The sequence below is a fragment of the Arachis hypogaea genome, chromosome 11, assembly GCF_003086295.3.
Source record: "Arachis hypogaea cultivar Tifrunner chromosome 11, arahy.Tifrunner.gnm2.J5K5, whole genome shotgun sequence".
Classification (NCBI taxonomy): Eukaryota; Viridiplantae; Streptophyta; class Magnoliopsida; order Fabales; family Fabaceae; genus Arachis; species Arachis hypogaea.
In genome coordinates this window covers 19,888,657-19,908,732 of record NC_092046.1, presented here as the reverse complement: position 1 = coordinate 19,908,732, position 20,076 = coordinate 19,888,657, and the positions used below count along the sequence as shown (strand labels likewise).

General features: G+C 38.7%; 2 protein-coding genes across 2 annotated transcripts; both read left to right on the top strand.

Annotated features, from left to right (window-relative positions):
- Positions 1 to 12,033: 12,033 nt before the first annotated feature.
- Positions 12,034 to 13,449, top strand: LOC140176056 (uncharacterized). The gene is made up of 2 exons (XM_072205911.1): positions 12,034 to 12,986; positions 13,140 to 13,449. Exons 1-2 carry the CDS (start codon positions 12,034 to 12,036, stop codon positions 13,447 to 13,449), a joined length of 1,263 nt encoding a protein of 420 aa, XP_072062012.1.
- A 1,681-nt stretch (positions 13,450 to 15,130) lies between these two features.
- On the top strand, positions 15,131 to 15,676 carry LOC140176055 (uncharacterized). Its single transcript, XM_072205910.1, has one exon. The coding sequence runs from the start codon at positions 15,131 to 15,133 to the stop codon at positions 15,674 to 15,676; it is 546 nt and encodes a 181-aa protein (XP_072062011.1).
- Positions 15,677 to 20,076: the final 4,400 nt, after the last annotated feature.

The window sequence follows — 20,076 nt, the reverse complement described above, 5'->3', positions numbered from 1 at the left end:
TTTGAGAATTGGGTGTTGTATATTCTTGTGAAAATGTGCAAAACAATAGTTGAGCATATATTCTTGCATTCAATATCTTAATTGTATGCATTGAGAAAAATAAAAAAAAAGAAAAAAAATAAAAAAAGGAGAAAAAGAAAAGAACAAGAGTAAATAATAAAAAAAGACAAAATACCCCAAAGTAAATGGTGATAGCAATGTATATGTACTGTACTCGAAATTAGGATGTATGAATATGTGGAAAACATGGTTAATGGATAGTTAGGTTTTGTATTTTGATTACATGGATTGCCCTACGTTAGGTGGGAAGTTTGGGTTAATTAAGGATTCAGATTTTAGTCCACTTGACCAAATACAATCCTACCTTGACCCTAACCCCATTACAACCCTTAAAAGACCTCTTGATATGTGTATTTGTGCACCAAATTATTTGTTGATTGGTAGAAGAAGACCAAGCCTTAGAAAGCAAGGTTAGTAGAGAATTGAAAGAATCGAACCTTAAACACTTGAGTAATTAGAGTGTATACACTTTCGGTGAGGGTTCGATGCTCGATTCTTTGTTCCCGACTTTCATGAGCTATTTTCTTCTGCAAGTCTACTTGTACTTTATTTTGAGATTTAAATTAGTGGAATCCAGTTTATATTTATTTTTGGAGAAATTATTTAGTTTTAAACCAAGTAGGAAAGAGCATTTTACATTTAGTTGCATTCATATAGATAGGTTGCATTTCATAAGTTTTACCATTCCTCTTCACTCCTTTATAGCTTCTTGATAAACCCATATTTTATGATGTATTTTGTGCTCAATTTAAGTGATTTATTCAATCCTTCACCCACTTATTCATGTAAATTGTATGGTTTTACTTTTCCTTCCTTATTATGTGGTATATGTGAAAAACATGTTTCCTATGCTTTAAAAATATTAATTTTAATTACCCTTTATTACCATTCGATGCCGTGATTTATGTGTTCAGTATTTTCAGATCTCCTAAGGCAGGAATGGCTTAGAGGACAGAAAGGAAACATACAAAAATGGAAGGAAAGCACAAAAATGGAGTTTTGAAGAAAAGGGCAGCGATGCGAACGCATGGACGACGCGGCCGCGTGCCTAGCGCGAAAAGGCATCAACGCGAACGCGTGATTGACGCAGACGCGTGCCTTGAGCAGAACGCAAATGACGCGTACGCGTGACCGAAGCAAATGCATGAAAAGAAAACTCCCAGATGACGCGAACGCGTGACAGACGCCACGCATCAGAATCTGCAGAAAACGTCCCCAGCAATTTCTGGACCCTTTTTCGGCCCAATTCTAAATCCAGAAACACAGAATATAAGCCAGAGAATGGAGGAATCAAGAGGACGGATCATACACTCATATTCACATAATTATTAGGATTTAGATGTAGTTTTTAGAGAGAGAGGTTCTCTCCTCTCTCTTAGGATTTAGGATTAGGATTCCTCTTAAAGGATTTAGGATTATTTCTTCTCAATTTTCAGGTTTAATGTTCTTTTTATTTATTTTCTCAAATTGGTTTATGAACTCTTATTGTTTAGATTGGTTTTCTATTTAATATATTTTGACGTATTTCAGATTTGACTTTGCTTTGCTTTATTTATGTGGATGCTTTTAATTTAATTTAGATATTTTCTTCCTTTTGACTTTGGTTAAGTAATTGGTAACACTTGAGTTGTCAAACTCAGCAGTGATTGAAATTGGCAGATTACTAATTGATTTGAATCGCTCTAAAGCTATTCTTCCCACAGGGATTGACTAGGACTTGAGGATCAAGCTAATTAGTCCACTTGACTTAACTAAGTGGGATTAAAACCCAATTCTCATCACATCTGATAAGGATAACTAGGATAGAAATTCCAAATTCTTATACCTTGCCAAGAGATTTTATTATTATTAATTTATTTTTCTTGTCATTTAAATTACTTGCTCCTTATTTCAAAAACCCCCAATTTACAAAACTCATAACCAATAATAAGAACATACCTCCCTGCAATTCCTTGAGAAGACGACCCGAGGTTTGAATACTTCGGTTATAAATTTTAAAGGGGTTTGTTACTTGTGACAACCAAAACTTTTGTAAGAAAGGAATTCTTGTCGGTCTAGAAGCTATACTTACAACGCGATTATATTTTTTTGAAAATTCTAGATCGTGCGAGAGTTTCGCTCTTTCAAAATGGCGCCGTTGCCGAGGAGTTGCAAACGTGTTCCTTATTATTGGTTATTGTAAATATTTTTCTTTTGCTTGTTTATTTGTTTCTATTTTCATTTTTAATTCTTTTTAGCTACCATGAGTTCTTACCCCTCTCGCTTTGAGTTTGGTTCTAATATTGTTGAAGGGAATGAAAGCTATAGTAGGAACATGCATCAAGGTCAGAGCAATCAAGGATGGATGGAGCCACGAGGACTTGATCAACCCTTTAGGCAACAACACCCTCCACAATATCACAGACGACGACCATTCTACAATGCATGCCAAGGCAATAGATACGGTGGATCCCTTTGTAGTTACCAACAAGTTCTACCCTGTGCTTATGAACGACCCTCTCAACATAGCTTTGAACCACCACACTCACAAGTTCCTTTTCACCATTCACCACCGTAATATTCACCATCTCCACGTCCTTATCAAGAAGAACCACCTCTGTATTATGAGCCCTCTCTCCCAACCAATGAACCCTCATATCCACCCCAATCTCCAATGGATGACACCCTTCGTGTTCTTCTTCAAGGGCAAGCGAAGATGCAAAGGGACGTACTGGAACTCGCTACTGCCTTAACAGGGGTAGTAAATAAATTAGCTTCCTAACATCTGAGCACTCAAAGTACTCCCATGGCTACATGTGGGGAATCAAAAGAAGAGCGAAGCATGAAGGAGACACTAGAAACTTCGGTGGACAATGAGGAGCATGGTTTTGTATTGGAACAAGTGGAGGAAGCCATAATAGTTGTAGAGGAAAAAGTGGTTGAAGATTTAGGAGATGCTGAACCTCCATGGGAATCGAGAAATGTAAAGGATTCCACCAAGAAGTTCGAATTTGATGCCAAGGAGGATAGTGCACAACCTCCAAAGCATATACCTTGTGAAGAATTGGACGGAACAGACCAAGAAGTTGATTCCATAAGCAGTGATGATCATGAATCAAGCTCTCCTAGTCACGAACTTGCATCCGCAACTGAACTCCTTGAGCCTGAAGAACCTTATCCAAGTGAATACGAAGATGATGTCGAGGTAGATTTCTCTCAACCTCCAACTTATGACTTGAGTGACGAGGAAGACATAGAAGGCTTTGATCAAGACGCAGTTGCAGTTGAAGAATTTTTCAAAGAAGTGGAGGAATTCACAGAAGAATACAAGAGAGTAGAGCTTACAGAACCACTGGAAACACCTATCCCAAAGCCATTACCACCTAATACAAGCTTCAAGTGGGTACAATCCTTAACCTTTATCTTTACTTTTCCGCTTGAATATGGTTTGCTTGAAACAGATGGCCAGCTTAGAGCTCTCTGCGGCTTTAAGAGTAAGAGGGAAATGACTTGTACTCAGAGCCGGTGTGCAAGATTCAGTAAGGTTCCACACTTCAATCTGAAGTACAAGGATTGGTATCAAGTTCAATTGAATGGGTCTCAGAAGACGTTTGGTCATCTTGGTGAGAATACAGTTTCCAAACCGCCTGGCTGGAAAAATACAATTCCAGACAAAGGCGGATTTGAAAGCAAAGTTTGGGATCTTGGAATCTATTATGACATTCAACACCCCGGGAGCCTGAGAATCTGTTTGAAGCTGCTCAAAGGCTTTACGTGCCTTGTTTGGGACCCCGGAGGCTGTGGGCATTCCAAACATTGGTGGAGATTTCTGGATGAATTTAAGCACAAGCCACCATAACAGGAAGCTCATCAAATGTCCAACTTAAGGACTTTAACTAAAAGTGCTAGGTGGGAGACAACCCACCATGGTATGATTGTTTCTTTTTCAATTTTATTTCGTGTTGTTTGTTTTTATTTTATTTTATTTTCATTGAACCTAGAAGTATTCATAGCATCTACATTAGCACTGCATATTGCATACTGCATAATTGCATAAAAAAAAATTTCACGCCACGTGAGCGCGCAGGCCACGCGTGGGCGTGGAGTGGAAATCGGCGTAAGATCCAACGCCCAGAAAGTTGGGATGGAATCGTGCGACTAGTGTGCGTTTAGCACAAAACGGCCCACGCGTTCACGTCCTGACGCGAACACGTCACTTGCAAAACACTCATCCCACGCGAAAGCGTGAGCGACGCATCCGCGTCGCGTGAATATTATGGCCCCCTAAATGGAAACAGAGAGTTGCACTGAAACGACGCTGGAAGTGTGCGTCTAGCACAATTTACAGCGACGCGTACGCGTGCCACACGCGTTCGCATCACCCATCTTTTACCCAACCCACGCAATCGCGTCAATCACGCGACCGCGTCAAACCCATTTCACCCAAGTCACGCGATCGCGTGGATTCAAAAATACTAACCCCCTTCACGCGAAACCCTACCCCTCGCGTCGCCCATTCACCCCCAACCCTCCTCTCACCTTTCTCCTTCTCTGCACTCACCACCGCCCCAGCTGCCCAGCTCTGACCACCGTGCCAGACCCGACCGCCGCACCACCCCGACCGCTGACGTCTTTTTCCCCCCTCCTTCTTCCTTCCCTCTCCTTCTTCTTTCTCTTCTCCCTCCCTCTCACCCACCGAGCCGCCACCACCCCGCCACCCGCCCAGAACTGCCAACCACCACCACAGCCCCCACAACCCTCGCCCCCCTTCTTCCTTCCTCTCCCCCTCACCCAGCCCAAACCCCAACCTCCACCCCGCCCCTGCTCCACCACCGCGCCACCGTGCTCCCTCCCAGTGCCGCCGCGTCACCACCACCATCTCTCTGCCCTCACCTCTGTTCATACACATACCAGGTTCCGCCGAATACCGATTTCTCTATCCTCCGTAGTTAGTTGCATATTTTTCAGATTCTGTTCAATTTAGGATAGTTAGTGTTGCATGTTTGTAGTGGATTCTAGGTGGTTAGGTAGCTAGGATGTGGTTAGTGGATTTAGGCCTGATAATTGCACCGTTCTTGTTACTTGTTTTACCTATTCTGCAATTTTGATCTGGCTGTGATGTTAATACTATTCATATGCTGTTCTTTAATGTTTCATGCTGCTGTTAGACTATTCTTTACTACTCCTATTGTTTGTGACTCTTTGCAACGCTTTTTAATCTCATATGAACTGTTTTTCTTGATATTTATTACCCGGGAACATCCAATTTTAGCCGGAATGTTGCCCAATTTTCTGCAAATTGTTTTCATGTATTGCATTTGGAAACTTACTATTTTGCCTTACTTGGCTACAACCAAACCGATTCATGACTGCACGGCTAGCATTCTTTTTCCTTTTGATCCCCTGGTTAATAACTTGTACTATTGATGATTTCATGTTCGTTTTGCAACTTTTCTATCCTTCTGAATTATCATCAATACACTGAAATTTTTGCTTGAATATGAGTTGATTATTCTTCAAATTTGTGAATTTATTGTTAACTAGAAAACCATTATCATGCCACTTACTTTAACTTTCTTTTTCCTAACTCACTGCTCTCCACTTTCTAACCTCCTTTTTACCTACTAACCATTTTAACTTTCTGACTTCCCTTTTTACCTGACTACTTTAACTTTCTAACTCAGGGCATGATCCTTGTTTTTCCTAATTTACTTGAATTCTACTCATCATATATTTTGGAGTGTACTTTTATTTTTAGACTTTTTCACTCGACCACAATCCAAAATGCACATTTTTCACTCATTTCATTCTTCTCTTGCTCTTTTGCCTCTCTGTGCTTCCATTGCTATTATTCTATTTGCCTACTTATTTTCCTACTTTTGTTCTTCAATTATATCCTAGAATTTCTGTTTTTCAGGATGTCTCACCCTCAGCGCAAAGGAAAAGGCAAAGCAACCACTGGCAAAAGGAAAAGAGGAGAATCCTCTATGACCATCCTCGACATTTTGCATGATGATTCCTGGCGGGAAAAGAACTTTTTCGCGCAGGAAAAGGCTGACCAGTTGGTACCTGCAGCTGACCGGTAAAATTTGCAAACAAATACTGTGAGCTGAGGTACCCAGTGTTTGCCACTTCCCGGAACCTGTACCTGGAAAGAACTCTAAAAATTCCAGACGAACTACAGCAGTACACCTCCGAACAGATAAAATAGAGAGGCTGGTTCTTCTTGGAACGAAACTTGACAGAGGTCAATGCTTCCTGGGTCAGAGAATTTTACTGTAACTATTTCAAGACTTCCCTGGATGCAGTGCACCTCAGAGAAAAATAGATTTTAGTCACTGAGGAAGCTATTGAGGATATCCTCCAGCTTCAGCCTAAGTCAAATCAGCCTGACGGATACCAAAAGGCTGAAGAGGATATGAGATTTATGAGATTTGACTGGGATGCTGTCAAGCAGAGGATAGCCCTTGATCCTACTGTCCCATGGGTCATGGGTAAGAATACAGTGGTGCCTAAGGGAATCAAGCTGATATATTTGAATGATGAGGCTCGACTCTGGCACCAGATTCTGAGCAACTATGTAATGCTGAGTACTCATGAGACAGAGCTACCCGCTGCTATGATCACCCTCATCTGGTGTGTGATGGAGGGTAAGGACCTGTATCTTCCACGTTTCATCCGGTATTATATGGCCAGGGTCCATGTCAGAGGCACCCTCCCTTTCCCTTATCTGATCACCCAGCTAGGCCGCCGAGCTGACGTGCCTTGGGAGCTTGCTGATGAGAAGCCACCTGCTGTAGACTGCAAGAAGATTATCCCTCACAGCAGGAAGTTTCAGGCTTTAGGTTACAGACCCCCATTCCTCACCGCTTCTGATGAGGCAGCCACACCTTCAGCTGCCCCTTCTTCATCAACTGCTGCACCAACTACCACCACTGCACCTCCACCTGCCTCAGAGCCCATTTACCACCTCGTGCACCGCCTGTTTCAGCAGCTAGACCAGATGGAGCACCGCAACCAGCGGCGATATGAGAGATCTGAGCGTTGCAACAAGCGACGCTATGAGCATTTAAAGTTGTTGCTCCGCACTGGTCACCATGACATTCCCTCTGAACCTGACACACCATCAGAGCCATCTAAGGAGGAGGCGGACGAGCATGAGGAGGAGACACATGCACAGAGAGAGGCTGAGCAGGCAGGACCAGAGCAGGCTGCGCCACAGCATGAGGAGCACCACCAGCTACAGGCCACAGATCCGAAGATTCCTCTACAGTCAGCGCCTCCACTGCAGCAGACAGATCCTCCTACACTTATCCAGCCTGCAGACCCTCAGGCCACCACAAAGACTCCAGCAGCCCATCCTTCCAGTGATGACACTTCTTCACACCCAGCTTGAATGAGCATCGAGGACGATGCTATATTTTAAGTGTGGGAAGGTCGCCATCCCTGGCTTATCTTTTTGGTGAACTACTACAGACTCTTCTATCTTATTTTGTTTATTTTTCTGTATTTTTATTTTTATTTTTTATTTTTCAGTACTTGCACATTGTTTTTTTTCTGTATTTTTACTTTATTTCTGCATTTTGCACTTTAGTTTATATCTTAGACATTTAGTTTAGTTTGCAATTCTAAACTTATTAGTTATAGAATATGTGGATTAATTAGTATAGTTTACCCTTTTAGCATATAATAGTTTGATTTAATCGAAAATAAAAAGAAGTAAACTAGAGACTTTAACAGAATCAAACATCCACACACCATGTATATATAACATTACATGTTAGTTAATTAACAACATTTCTTCAAGGAGGAACACTAAGATTTTAAGGGCCACCCTAAGATTTACATTGAGAATAATGGGAACTCTTGATTTCTACTTGCATGATATACATAATTGATATATGATTTTTGAGTCAAAAGAACACACAGCCTGTGAGTTTTGAGTTTAATTGTATGGTTATATTCAAAACCATAAATTTCATTCCTGTGTGTTTTGCCCTTCTTTTTCATTCTGGTGTTCTTTACTTTGTTTTAATCTATATGTCCAATATAGAATATAGATACATACCAAGAGATTATTGAGGCCATGGTTTGAATTTTTTCTCACTTATCCCAATTTAGCCTACCTTTTACATCACCTTTGTTAGCCCCCTTGAGCTTTTTAATCCCCTCTTGTTCTATAACCACATTACTAGCCTTAAGCAGAAAAACAAAATAAAAATCCCAAGTTGAATCTTTGGTTAGCTTAAGATAGATATTGTGTATAATTAAGTGTAGGGAATTTTATGGGAACATGGGATGATAGAAACAAAGTAGGAATTTAAAATGAATAAGTTAGTTCAGAAATTTGGAAAGCATGCTCATGTGAAATCAAAATAACTAAATTACCATGTGCATCACAAAAAAAAAATAATAATAATATATATTTTCAGTATTTAAATAAGGGAATACAAAATCTCCCCAAATGCAAAATAAAAAGAATCAATGCATGAGCTTGTAATACAAAGTGAGAAAATTTGGATAAATAGGTAAAGAAACTTTAAATTATATAAAGTATGTATGTTAGGTGAGATCTTAGACTAATCAAAGATTCACTTTGTTAGCTCACTTAGCCTTATACATATACCCTTACCTTTACCTTGGCCCCATTACAACCTTGAAAAAAACCTCATGATTTTTGCATGTCTGTATTCCATAATTGTTGATTGGTTAGATGAAAAACAAAGTCTTAGAAAGCAAGGATAGAAAAAGAATAGAGTGATTAACCCAATAAACACTGAGTGACTAGAGAGTAAACACAAAAATCCAGTGAGGGTTCAATAGCTCAACACCATATATCTCTGCTTAATTGTTAATTGTCTTGCAGGTTTGTGAAATACTTTTACCCATCTCAATTGTAAAAGTGCTTTAACATTATCTAGGGTCTGGCTATGTATATATGATTCCTTGAAAATATGAAACAAATTAACCACATGTAAGCCTTATATATATAGGTGGATAATAACTAAAGTTGCATGACTCATGTAGGAAGTTTGCATTTAGAATAGAATGCATTGCATGAGATTCCACCATTCTAACTTTACCCTTTCTCTTGGATTTAGCATGAGGACATGCTATTGTTTAAGTGTGGGGAGGTTGATAAACCCATATTTTATTATGTATTTTGTGCTCAATTTAAGTGATTTATTCAATCCTTCACCCACTTATTCATGTAAATTGCATGGTTTTACTTTTCCTTCCTTATTATGTGGTATATGTGAAAAACATGTTTCCTATGCTTTAAAAATATTAATTTTAATTACCCTTTATTACCATTCGATGCCGTGATTTGTGTGTTAAGTATTTTCAGATCTCCTAAGGCAGGCAGGAATGGCTTAGAGGACAGAAAGAAAACATACAAAAATGGAAGGAAAGCACAAAAATGGAGTTTTGAAGAAAAGGGCAGCGACGCGAACGCATGGACGACGCAGTCGCGTGCCTAGCGCGAAAAGGCATAAACACGAACGTGTGACTGACGCAGACGCTGCCTTGAACAGAACGCAAATGACACGTACGCGTGACCAAAGCAAACGCGTGACAAGGAAAACTCCCAGATGACGCAAACGCGTGACAGACGCCACGCATCAGAATCTGCAGAAAACGCCCCCTGCAATTTCTAGACCCTTTTTCGGCCCAATTCTGAATCCAGAAACACAAAATATAAGCCAGAGAATGGAGAAATCAAGAGGACGGATCATACACTCATATTCACATAATTATTAGGATTTAGATGTAGTTTTTAGAGAGAGAGAGGTTCTCTCCTCTCTCTTAGGATTTAGGATTAGGATTCCTCTTAAAGGATTTAGGATTATTTCTTCTCAATTTCTAGGTTTAATGTTCTTTTTATTTATTTTCTCAAATTGGTTTATGAACTCTTATTTTTTAGATTGGTTTTCTATTTAATATATTTTGAGGTATTTCAGATTTGACTTTGCTTTGCTTTATTTATATGGATGCTTTTAATTTAATTTAGATATTTTCTTCCTTTTGGCTTTGGTTAAGTAATTGGTAACACTTGAGTTTTCAAACTCAGCAGTGATTGAAATTGGCAGATTACTAATTGATTTGGATCGCTCTAAAGCTAGTCTTCCCACAGGGATTGATTAGGACTTGAGGATCAAGCTAATTAGTCCACTTGACTTAACTAAGTGGGATTAAAACCCAATTATCATCACATCTGATAAGGATAACTAGGATAGAAATTCCAAATTCTTATACCTTACCAAGAGATTTTATTATTATTAATTTATTTTTCTTGTCATTTAAATTACTTGCTCCTTATTTCAAAAACCCCCAATTTACAAAACTCATAACCAATAATAAGAACATACCTCCCTGCAATTCCTTGAGAAGACGACCCGAGGTTTGAATACTTCGGTTATAAATTTTAAAGGGGTTTGTTACTTGTGACAACCAAAACTTTTGTAAGAAAGGAATTCTTGTCGGTCTAAAAGCTATACTTACAACGCGATTATATTTTTGTGAAAATTCTAGATCGCGCGAGAGTTTCGCTCTTTCACTTCTCTTGAGCTTAGCATGAAGACATGCTAATGTTTAAGTGTGGGGAGATTGATAAACCCCATTTTTAGGGTTTATCTTGTGCTTAATTTAGTAGATTTTATCCATTATTCTCACACTTATCATATAATTCGCATGTTTTACATTTTTCTTCCTAATTTTGTACTATGATTGAAATAAAACATGCTTCTTTGGCCTAAAATTTGCTAATTTTAATCCCATCTTATTACTATTCGATGCCGTGATATGTTTGCTGAGAATTTTCAGGGTTTATAAGGCAGGAATGGCTTAGAGGATAGAAAGAAAGCATGCAAAAGTGGAAGAAATGCAAGAAAATGATGTTTTGAGAAGCTGGAAGCGACGTGTATGCGTGGACGACGCATACGCGTGACAGAGCGTCACGTGCTGCATTACACAGAAGACACTGGGGGCAATTTCTGGGCTATTTTTGGCCCAATTCCAAGCCCGAAAACACAGATTAGAGGCTGCAGAGTGGGGGGAGGGGATCAATCATACACACCTCATTATTCACACATTAAGTTTTAGATGTAGTTTCTAGAGAGAGAGACTCTCTCCTCTCTCTAGGTTTTAGGGTTTTTAGCTTTAGGTCTTCTCAATTTCAGATTTCTATTACAATTTAATTTAGTTTTCTTCTACTCTTAATTGTTCTAGTACTTTAGTTCATCTATCTCTCTTGTTGATCTCTTTATTTAGTTTATGAATTCTCATGTTAGATTTGATTTCCCTTTTTACGCAATTTGAGGTATTTCATATTTATTGCTTCTTCCGTTAATTGTTATCATTAATTTTGCAATTGTTGGTTTTAGATTTTACATTCTCTTATTGCTTTTCTATGCTTTCATTCTGTGCCTTCCAAGTGTTTGATAAAATTCTTGGTTGGATTTTAAATTAGCTTTTTATGTTCTTAGCTTAGATTGAGTAAATTAGAGACTCTTGAATTGTCAAAGTCTCTTGTTGTTTGGTAATTAGAAGTTGCTAGTTGGCTTGAGCCTCACTAACTCTAGTCTTTGATTAGGACTTGTGAACTCAAGTAGTTGAATTGCTCACTTGACTTACCTTCAAGTGTTAGAGGTTAACTAAGTGAGAGCAAAAGGTAATTACCATCACAAGTGACTATGATAATGGGGATAGGAATTCCAATAATCAATCCTTGCTAGGACTTTTCTTAATTATTAGTTTATTTTCTTGTCATTTTACTTTCTTGTTCCTTATTTCAAAACCCAAAAAGATACAATCTCATAACCAATTATAAGTATACTCCCCTGCAATTCCTTGAGAGACGACCCGATGTTTAAATATTTCGGTTTATTTTTATTGGGTTTGCTTTAGTGACAAACAAATTAAATTTGATTGAGGTTTAATTGTCTGTTTAGATCTATACTTGCAACGCGATTATTTTTGTGAAATTCTTTACCGATGATTTTTCTCCCAACACCCATCAACAAGGACAAACCAGAAATTTCATTCGTCCCTAAAGACTATAAGGCGACCGATTGGAAGCTGGACGACCCAGTCGTCATTACAGCACAGGTCGGTGAGCCACTGGTAAAGAAGATCCTGATGGATCTAGGGAGCAGCGCGGACGTGCTGTTCTATTCAACATTCCAAAAAATGAAACTCAGCGACAAGATCCTCCAACCCTCATCCGGAGATCTGGAAGGTTTCTCAGGTGAGCGAGTGTCCATCCGAGGGTACATCTGGTTACAAACTACTTTCGAAGAATATCCTAATAGCAAAACCTTAGAAATACAATATCTCGTCGTGGATTGCAAAAGTCCCTATAATATCATTCTAGGCAGACCTTCGTTGAATGTATTCAATGCTATTGTTTCTACTGTGCATTTGTGTGTCAAGTTTCTCTCGCAGGATAACAAAGTTGTAACTATCCACAGAGACCAGAAGGAGGCCAGGCAGTGCTATAACGCCAGCCTGAAGAATGAACAATCAAGGCAACCCGACCAGCAGTATGTCCAAGCAGTATATATCTCAGATCGATTACCTCCCCTGGCCGACCTGGATCCTAGAACCAATTATCAAGAACGATCGATGCCAACATATGACCTTTCTAATATTCAGTTAATAACCGAGGAAGGAAAATATACATACCTCGGCATCGCACTAAAAAATGATGAACAAGATCGATTAACCGAGCTATTAAGACAAAATGTTGACCTGTTCGCATGGACCCCAGCAGATATGCCAGGGATAGATCCCAACGTCGTCTGTCGCAAGTTAGCCATCAACCCATTAGTCCGACCTATAGCTCAGAAGAAAAGACACCTCGGCACTGACAAGAGGGCAGCCTCCTTGGAAGAAACCCTAAAACTACTCAACGCTGGCTTCATCAAAGAGCTCAGATACTCCACTTGGTTAGCCAACGTGGTAATAGTAAAAAAGAATAACGGTAAGTAGAGGATGTGTGTAGACTATACAGACCTCAACAAGGCCTATCCAAAGGACGCATAACCTCTCCCATGCATTGATAAACTTGTTGATAGTTCCTCTGGTTTTCAATGTTTAAGTTTCATGGATGCCTATTCTGGCTATAACCAAATCCTAATGCATGAGGCTGACCAAGATAAAACTGCTTTTATTATTGAGAATGGTAATTTCTGCTATAAGGTTATGCCGTTTAGACTCAAAAATGCAGGTGCTACTTACCAAAGACTCATGGACAGAATTTTCATAAATCAAATTGGCCGAAACATAGAAGTCTATGTCGATGACATGGTGGCAAAATCAACACATACGGCAAACCACATCAACAATCTAACAGAGATATTCCAATACAACATGAAACTCAACCCAGAAAAATGTGCCCTCGGAGTGTAGAGTGGGAAATTCCAAGGCTTCGTGCTAACTTGCCGAGGTATCGAAGCAAACCCTGAAAAATGCCAGGCAATCCTTAACATGAGAAGCCCAAAGACAGTCAAGGAAGTCCAATAACTGACTGGCCGACTTGCAGCGTTGGCTAGGTTCCTACCCCGTATAGCCCACCAATCACACCATTTCTTCAAAAGCCTAAGGAAACAAGAACAATTCCATTGGACCGAAGAATGCGAAACAGCTTTCACCGAGCTCAAAGGCATACTTTCAGCACCTCCAATCCTCCAAACCCCAGAGGCTGATAAACCATTTTATCTCTATTTATCTATTACTAACCATGCCATCAATTCTGTCTTGGTAACAGAAACAAGGAAACAACAACACCCAGTATACTTCGTAAGCAAACCCTTTAGAACGCCGAGATCCGCCCGAAGCTAGAAAAACTGGCTCTGACTCTTGTAACAACAGCCAGACGCCTGCGACACTACTTCCAAAGCCATACCATCGTGGTCAGAACCGAACAACCCTTAAGACAAATACTGATGAAGCCTGAACTAGCAGGAAGATTAATCAAATGGTCGATCGAGTTGTCAGAATATGACAGCCAATACCAGTCCAGAGGAGCCATCAAATCACAAGCACTGGCCGACTTCATTGCAGAACTCACTCTAGAAGAAAAAGATCCTAAAGATAACATATGGACACTATATGTCGACAGAGCCTCAAACAGTAAGGGTTCCAGAGCAGGAATACTACTCGAGGACGAACAAGGAATAGCACTAGAACAATCCCTGCAATTTACTTTCCACGCAAGCAATAACCAAACAGAGTATGAAACTCTAATAACAGGGCTACGACTGGCTCACACAATGGGCATAACACAGTTAAACATCAAATGCGACTCCCTCCTTGTGGTACAATAGGTAACAGGTAACTTCCAGGTAAAAGACCCATTATTATAAAAATACAATACCATCGTCAATAACCTCGTCAGTAATTTTCAAAAATTCAATATATCCCACATACCTCGGGAACAAAATGATAGAGTATATATCCTTTCAAAATTAGCAACAACAAGAAGTCAAACTATGACACCTATATTATCTCAACTAACACTTGAAGAACCTAGTGTTATGCGAACAAAAATTTCGAGTATTTCGTAGGAAGATGACTGGAGGTCACCCTTCATAACTTACTTACAAACAGGTAACATCCCCAACAACATCCAAAATCCACGAAAGTTCAAAAGAAGAGCAAGTTTCTAAACAATACTCGAAATCGAACTATACAAAAGAGGATTTACAATACCTCTCCTAAGATGTCTAAACACGACAGAAGCCAAGCTGGGAATAGATGAAGTTCATGAAGGTGTCTGTGGCACGCACATAGGCGGCCGAAGTCTAGCTGCCAAAATCCTCCGAGAAGGTTACTACTGGCCGACGTTACAACAAGATTGCATGAACAACGTTAAGCATTGCGATCATTGCCAACGTCATGCACCAATCATCCACAACCCAGCCGAGCAGTTACACACATCCGAGATATGCTGGCCTTTCAACAAATGGGGGCAAGACATCCTCGGGCCTTTTCCACCCGCCCCAGGCCAGGTTAAAATTTTAATTGTTGCCATTGATTACTTTACAAAATGAATAGAGGCAATACCATTGGCAAAAATTACTTCCGAAAAATGATTTCTTTTGTATGGAAAAATATCCTATGCCGATTCGGTATTCCTCAATTCATTATTACTGATAACGGTAGACAATTTATAGATCAAAAGTTCACAAGTTTCATACAAAATTTTAAAATAGTTCAACAATTCTCTTCTGTCGAATATCCACAAACTAACGGTTTAGCCAAAGCTGCAAATAAGATCATTTTGCAGGGCCTTAAAAAGAAGCTCGAAGACTCAAAAGGAGAATGGTCCGAGCTTATCCCTGAAGTACTATGGAGCTATAACACAACTGAACAATCATCAACAAGGAAAACCCCCTTTAGGTTGGTCTACGGATGTGATGCCATGATACCCATTGAGGTATCCCTACAAAACACCAGAACTACAAACGTTAGCGAAAGCGACAACATCGAAAACAGAAGAACTGAGCTTGACCTCGTCGAAGAAAACCGAGACAAATCAGCACTGCATCAACTAGCCGCTAAACGAGCTATAACTCGGAAATACAACAAGAGGCTCAAACCAATGACATTTTCAGAGGGAGATGTCGTTCTCTGAAGGATTGAAGATATACGAAAACCACAAGGACATGGAAAACTAAGCACCAACTGGGAAGGACCATTTCGAATCCAGAGAGTCATCGGCAAAGGAGCATACAAAATACAAAAGCTTGATGGAACTATCCAACCAAATACTTGGAATACATCTTCTTTAAAACTGTATTTCAGTTAGTCAGGCAAGGTGATGTACTCTTTTTCCTACTACCAGATTTTATCCCTAAGGAGGGTTGATAAACCACTATTTTATGGTTTATCTTATGCTCAATTGAGTGGTTTTTATCAAGCCTTTGCACACTTATTCATACTATTTGCATGGTTTTACAATTCCTTCCCAGAATTTGTTTTATGATTGAAAACTTGCTTCCTAGAGTCTTTAATTTGTGTATTTTAATCATCTCTTATTACTATTTGATGCCTTGATATGTTTGTTAAGTGATTTCAGAAATTACAGGGCAGGAATGGCTCAGAGGATGGAAAGGAAGCATGCAAAAGTGGAAGGAATACAAGAGGTTGAAGAAGTCGCTAAGCTGTCCAGCCTGACCTCTTCGCACTCAAACGGTCATAACTTGAGCTACAGAGGTCCAAATGATGCGGTTCTAGTTGCGTTGGAAAGCTAACGTCCGGGGATTCGATTTGATATATAATTTGCCATAGTGGCCGTACGGCTAGGTGACGTGAACGTGTGCTCCACGCGGACGCGTCACAGTGACGAAAATCAGCGTGACAGATTTCGTCCCCAGCAATTTCTGGGCGGTTTCTGACCCAGTTTTTGGCCCAGAAGACACAGATTAGATGCTATAAAGTGGGGGAGTCCATCCATTCATAAAAAAACACAACATAGATGACTCATAATTCACTTTTCATAATTTAGATGTAGTTTTTAGAGAGAGAGGTTCTCTCCTCTCTCTTAGGATTTAGGATTAGGATTCCTCTTAAAGGAATTAGGATTTCATCTTCTTCAATTACAGGTTCAATGTTCCTTTTATTTATTTTTCTAATTTGGTTCAGGAATTCTCATGTTTAACTTGATTTCTTTTATTTAATGCAATTTGAGGTATTTCAGATTTATCACTTCTTCTATTGTTTGTTATTAATTGATGTTCTAAGTTAGATCCTAACTTGATTTTGGAGTTGATTAATATTTGGAGACCCTTGAGTTGAATTACTCAAGAGTTAAATTGTAATTGGGCTTATTGTTGGCTGGCTCTCTAGTCACTAACGCTAATCCTTCCCAAGGGAGAGGATTAGAACTTGTGAATAGAAGTAGACTTCCAACTTACTTGACTTTCTTTTACTTTACTTGGTAAAGGATAACTAAGTAGAAGCAACCTTCAATTATCAATTGATCTTGAGAAAAATCCAACAAGGATAGAACTTCCGATTAATCTCTCCTAATCAAGGCTTTTTATTGTTATTATTTTATTTCCTCTGCCATTGCTATTCTTGCTTTTTATCTTAATCCGAAACCCCAAAACACACCTTTTCATAACCAATAATAAGAACACTGATGAGCGGATAATTGATACGCTTTTTGGCATTGTTTTTAGTATGTTTTTAGTATATTTTAGTTAGTTTTAAAATAAAAATTACTTTTCTGGACTTTACTATGAGTTTGTGTATTTTTCTATGATTTCAGGTATTTTTTGGCTGAAATTGTGGGACCTGAGCAAAAATCTGATTCAGAGGCTGAAAAAGGACTGCAGATGCTGTTGGATTCTGACCTCCCTTCACTCGAAGTGGATTTCCTGGAGCTACAGAAGCCCAATTGGAGCGATCTTAATTGCGTTGGAAAGTAGACATCCTGGGCTTTCCAGCAATATATAATAGTCCATACTTTGCTCAAGATTTGATGGCCCAAACCGGCGTTCCAAGTCAGCTTAAGAATTCGGGCGTTTAACGCCAGAACTGGCATAAAAGCTGGAGTTAAACGCCCAAACTAGCACAAAAGCTGGCGTTTAACTCCAAGAAAAGTCTCTACACATGAAAGCTTCAATGTTCAGCCCAAGCACACACCAAGTGGGCCTCGGAAGTGGATTTCTACACTAACTACTCTAGCTTACTCATTTTCTGTAACCCTAGGTCACTAGTTTACTATAAAAACTACTTTTAGTGATTCATCTTGGACCTCATGACATTCTACACGTTTCATATTGTATCTTCTACGGCATGAGTCTCTAAACCCCATTGTTGGGGGTGAGGAGCTCTGCTGTTCTTCATGAATTAATGCAATTACCACTGTTTTCCATTCTATCACGCTTGCTTCTATTCTAAGATATTCATTCGCACTTCAACCTGATGAATGTGATGATCTGTGACACTCATCATCATTCTCACCTATGAACGTGTGCCTGACAACCATCTCCGTTCTACCTTAGATTGAATGAATATCTCTTAGCCTCATGATTCAGATCAGAGTCTTCGTGGTATAAGCTAGAATTATTGGCAGCCATTCCTGAGATCCGGAACGTCTAAACTTTGTCTGTGGTATTCTGAGTAGGATCCGGGAAGGGATGAGTGTGACGAGCTTCAAACTCGCGAGTGTTGGGCGTAGTGACAGACGCAAAAGGATCAATGGATCCTATTCCGACATGATCGAGAACCGACAGATGATTAGCCATGCGGTGACAGCGCATTTGGAACATTTTCACTGAGAGGACGGGAAGTAGCCATTGACAACGGTGATGCCCAACATAAAGCTTGCCATGGAAGGAGCCTTGCGTGTGTGAAGAAGAAGATAGTAGGAAAGCATAGATTCAGGAGACAGAGTATCTCCAAAACCTCAACCTATTCTCCATTACTGCATAACAAGTATTTATTTCATGTTCTTCTACTTTTTACAATTAAATCTGAGAATTATTGATATCCTGACTAAGAGTTACAAGATAACCATAGCTTGCTTCAAGCCGACAATCTCCGTGGGATCGACCCTTACTCACGTAAGGTATTACTTGGATGACCTAGTGCACTTGCTGGTTAGTTGTGCGGAGTTGCAAAAGTGTGATTGTAATTTCATGCACCAAGTTTTTGGCGCCGTTGCTGGGGATTGTTCAAGTTTGGACAACTGACAGTTTATCTTGTTGCTTAGATTAGGAATACTTTATTTTTGTTGGTTTAGAGTCTTTTATTTAAGTTTAGTTTCATATTTTAAGTTTCGTGTCAATTGCATGCTTTTATTTTCTTTTAATTTTTTCGAATTTGCATGTTCCTAGTTCTTTCTTGATCTTTAAAAACTATAAGTTTGGTGTCTTCTTTGTGTTTTCCCTTAAATTTTCAAAAATTTGTGTTTGATTCTCTAAAAATTTTAAGTTTGGTATTTTTGTGCTTTTATTTACTTAAAACTTTTTCAAAAATTTGTTCTTGGTATTCATCTTGATCTTCAAAGTGTTCTTGGTGTTCATCTTGACATTCAAAGTTTTCTTGTTTGTTCTCTTTGTTTTGATCTAAAATTTCTAAGTTTAGTGTCATTTTGTTGTTTTTCTCTTTCCTCCTTAAAATTCAAAAATTAAAAAAATATCTTTTCCTTATCTTACTCATAAATTTTGAAATTTTGCATTAATTTAGTCAAAGATTTTCAAAATCATATCTTTTTTTTAGTCAAGTCAATATTCTAATTTCAAAAATTGATCTTTTCAAATCTTTTCCAAAAATCAAATTTTTTTAATTTCTTCAATCATATCTTTTCAATCATATCTTTTTTTTATAAATTGCAATCATATATTCTCAATCATATCTTTTTCAAAATAATTTTCAATCATATCTTTTTGATTGCTAATTTCAAAATCTTTTTCAGAAAAAATCACTTAACTACTTTCCTCTCTCATATTTCGAAATTAACTAAGAATTTTTTTGAAAATATTTTTAATTAATTAATTAATTTAGTTTTCAATTTGCCTTTATTTCATTTTCTTCTAATTTTCGAAACTTTTATTTTATTTTTCATTTATTTCATTTTATTTTATTCGGTTACTTTTAATTAAATAAAATAAAAATTTTTAAAAATATAATTTATCTGCAATTCATATTCCCTTTTCTCCATCATGGACATAAGTGGAAATGAACAGTCCAGAAGGACTCTGGGGTCATATGCTAACCCCATTATAGCTGCATATGAGAGTAGCATCTGTATACCTCCCATCAAAGCAAGCAGTTTTGAGCTAAATCCTCAGCTCATTATCATGGTGCAGCAAAATTGTCAGTATTCTGGTCTTCCACAGGAAGAACCTACTGAGTTTCTGGCATAGTTCTTACAAATTGCTGACACAGTACGTGATAAAGAAGTGGATCAAGATGTCTACAGATTACTACTATTTCTATTTGCTGTAAAAGATCTAGCTAAGAGGTGGCTAAATAACCAACCCACAGCAAGCATAAAAACATGGAGACAGTTAACAGACAAAT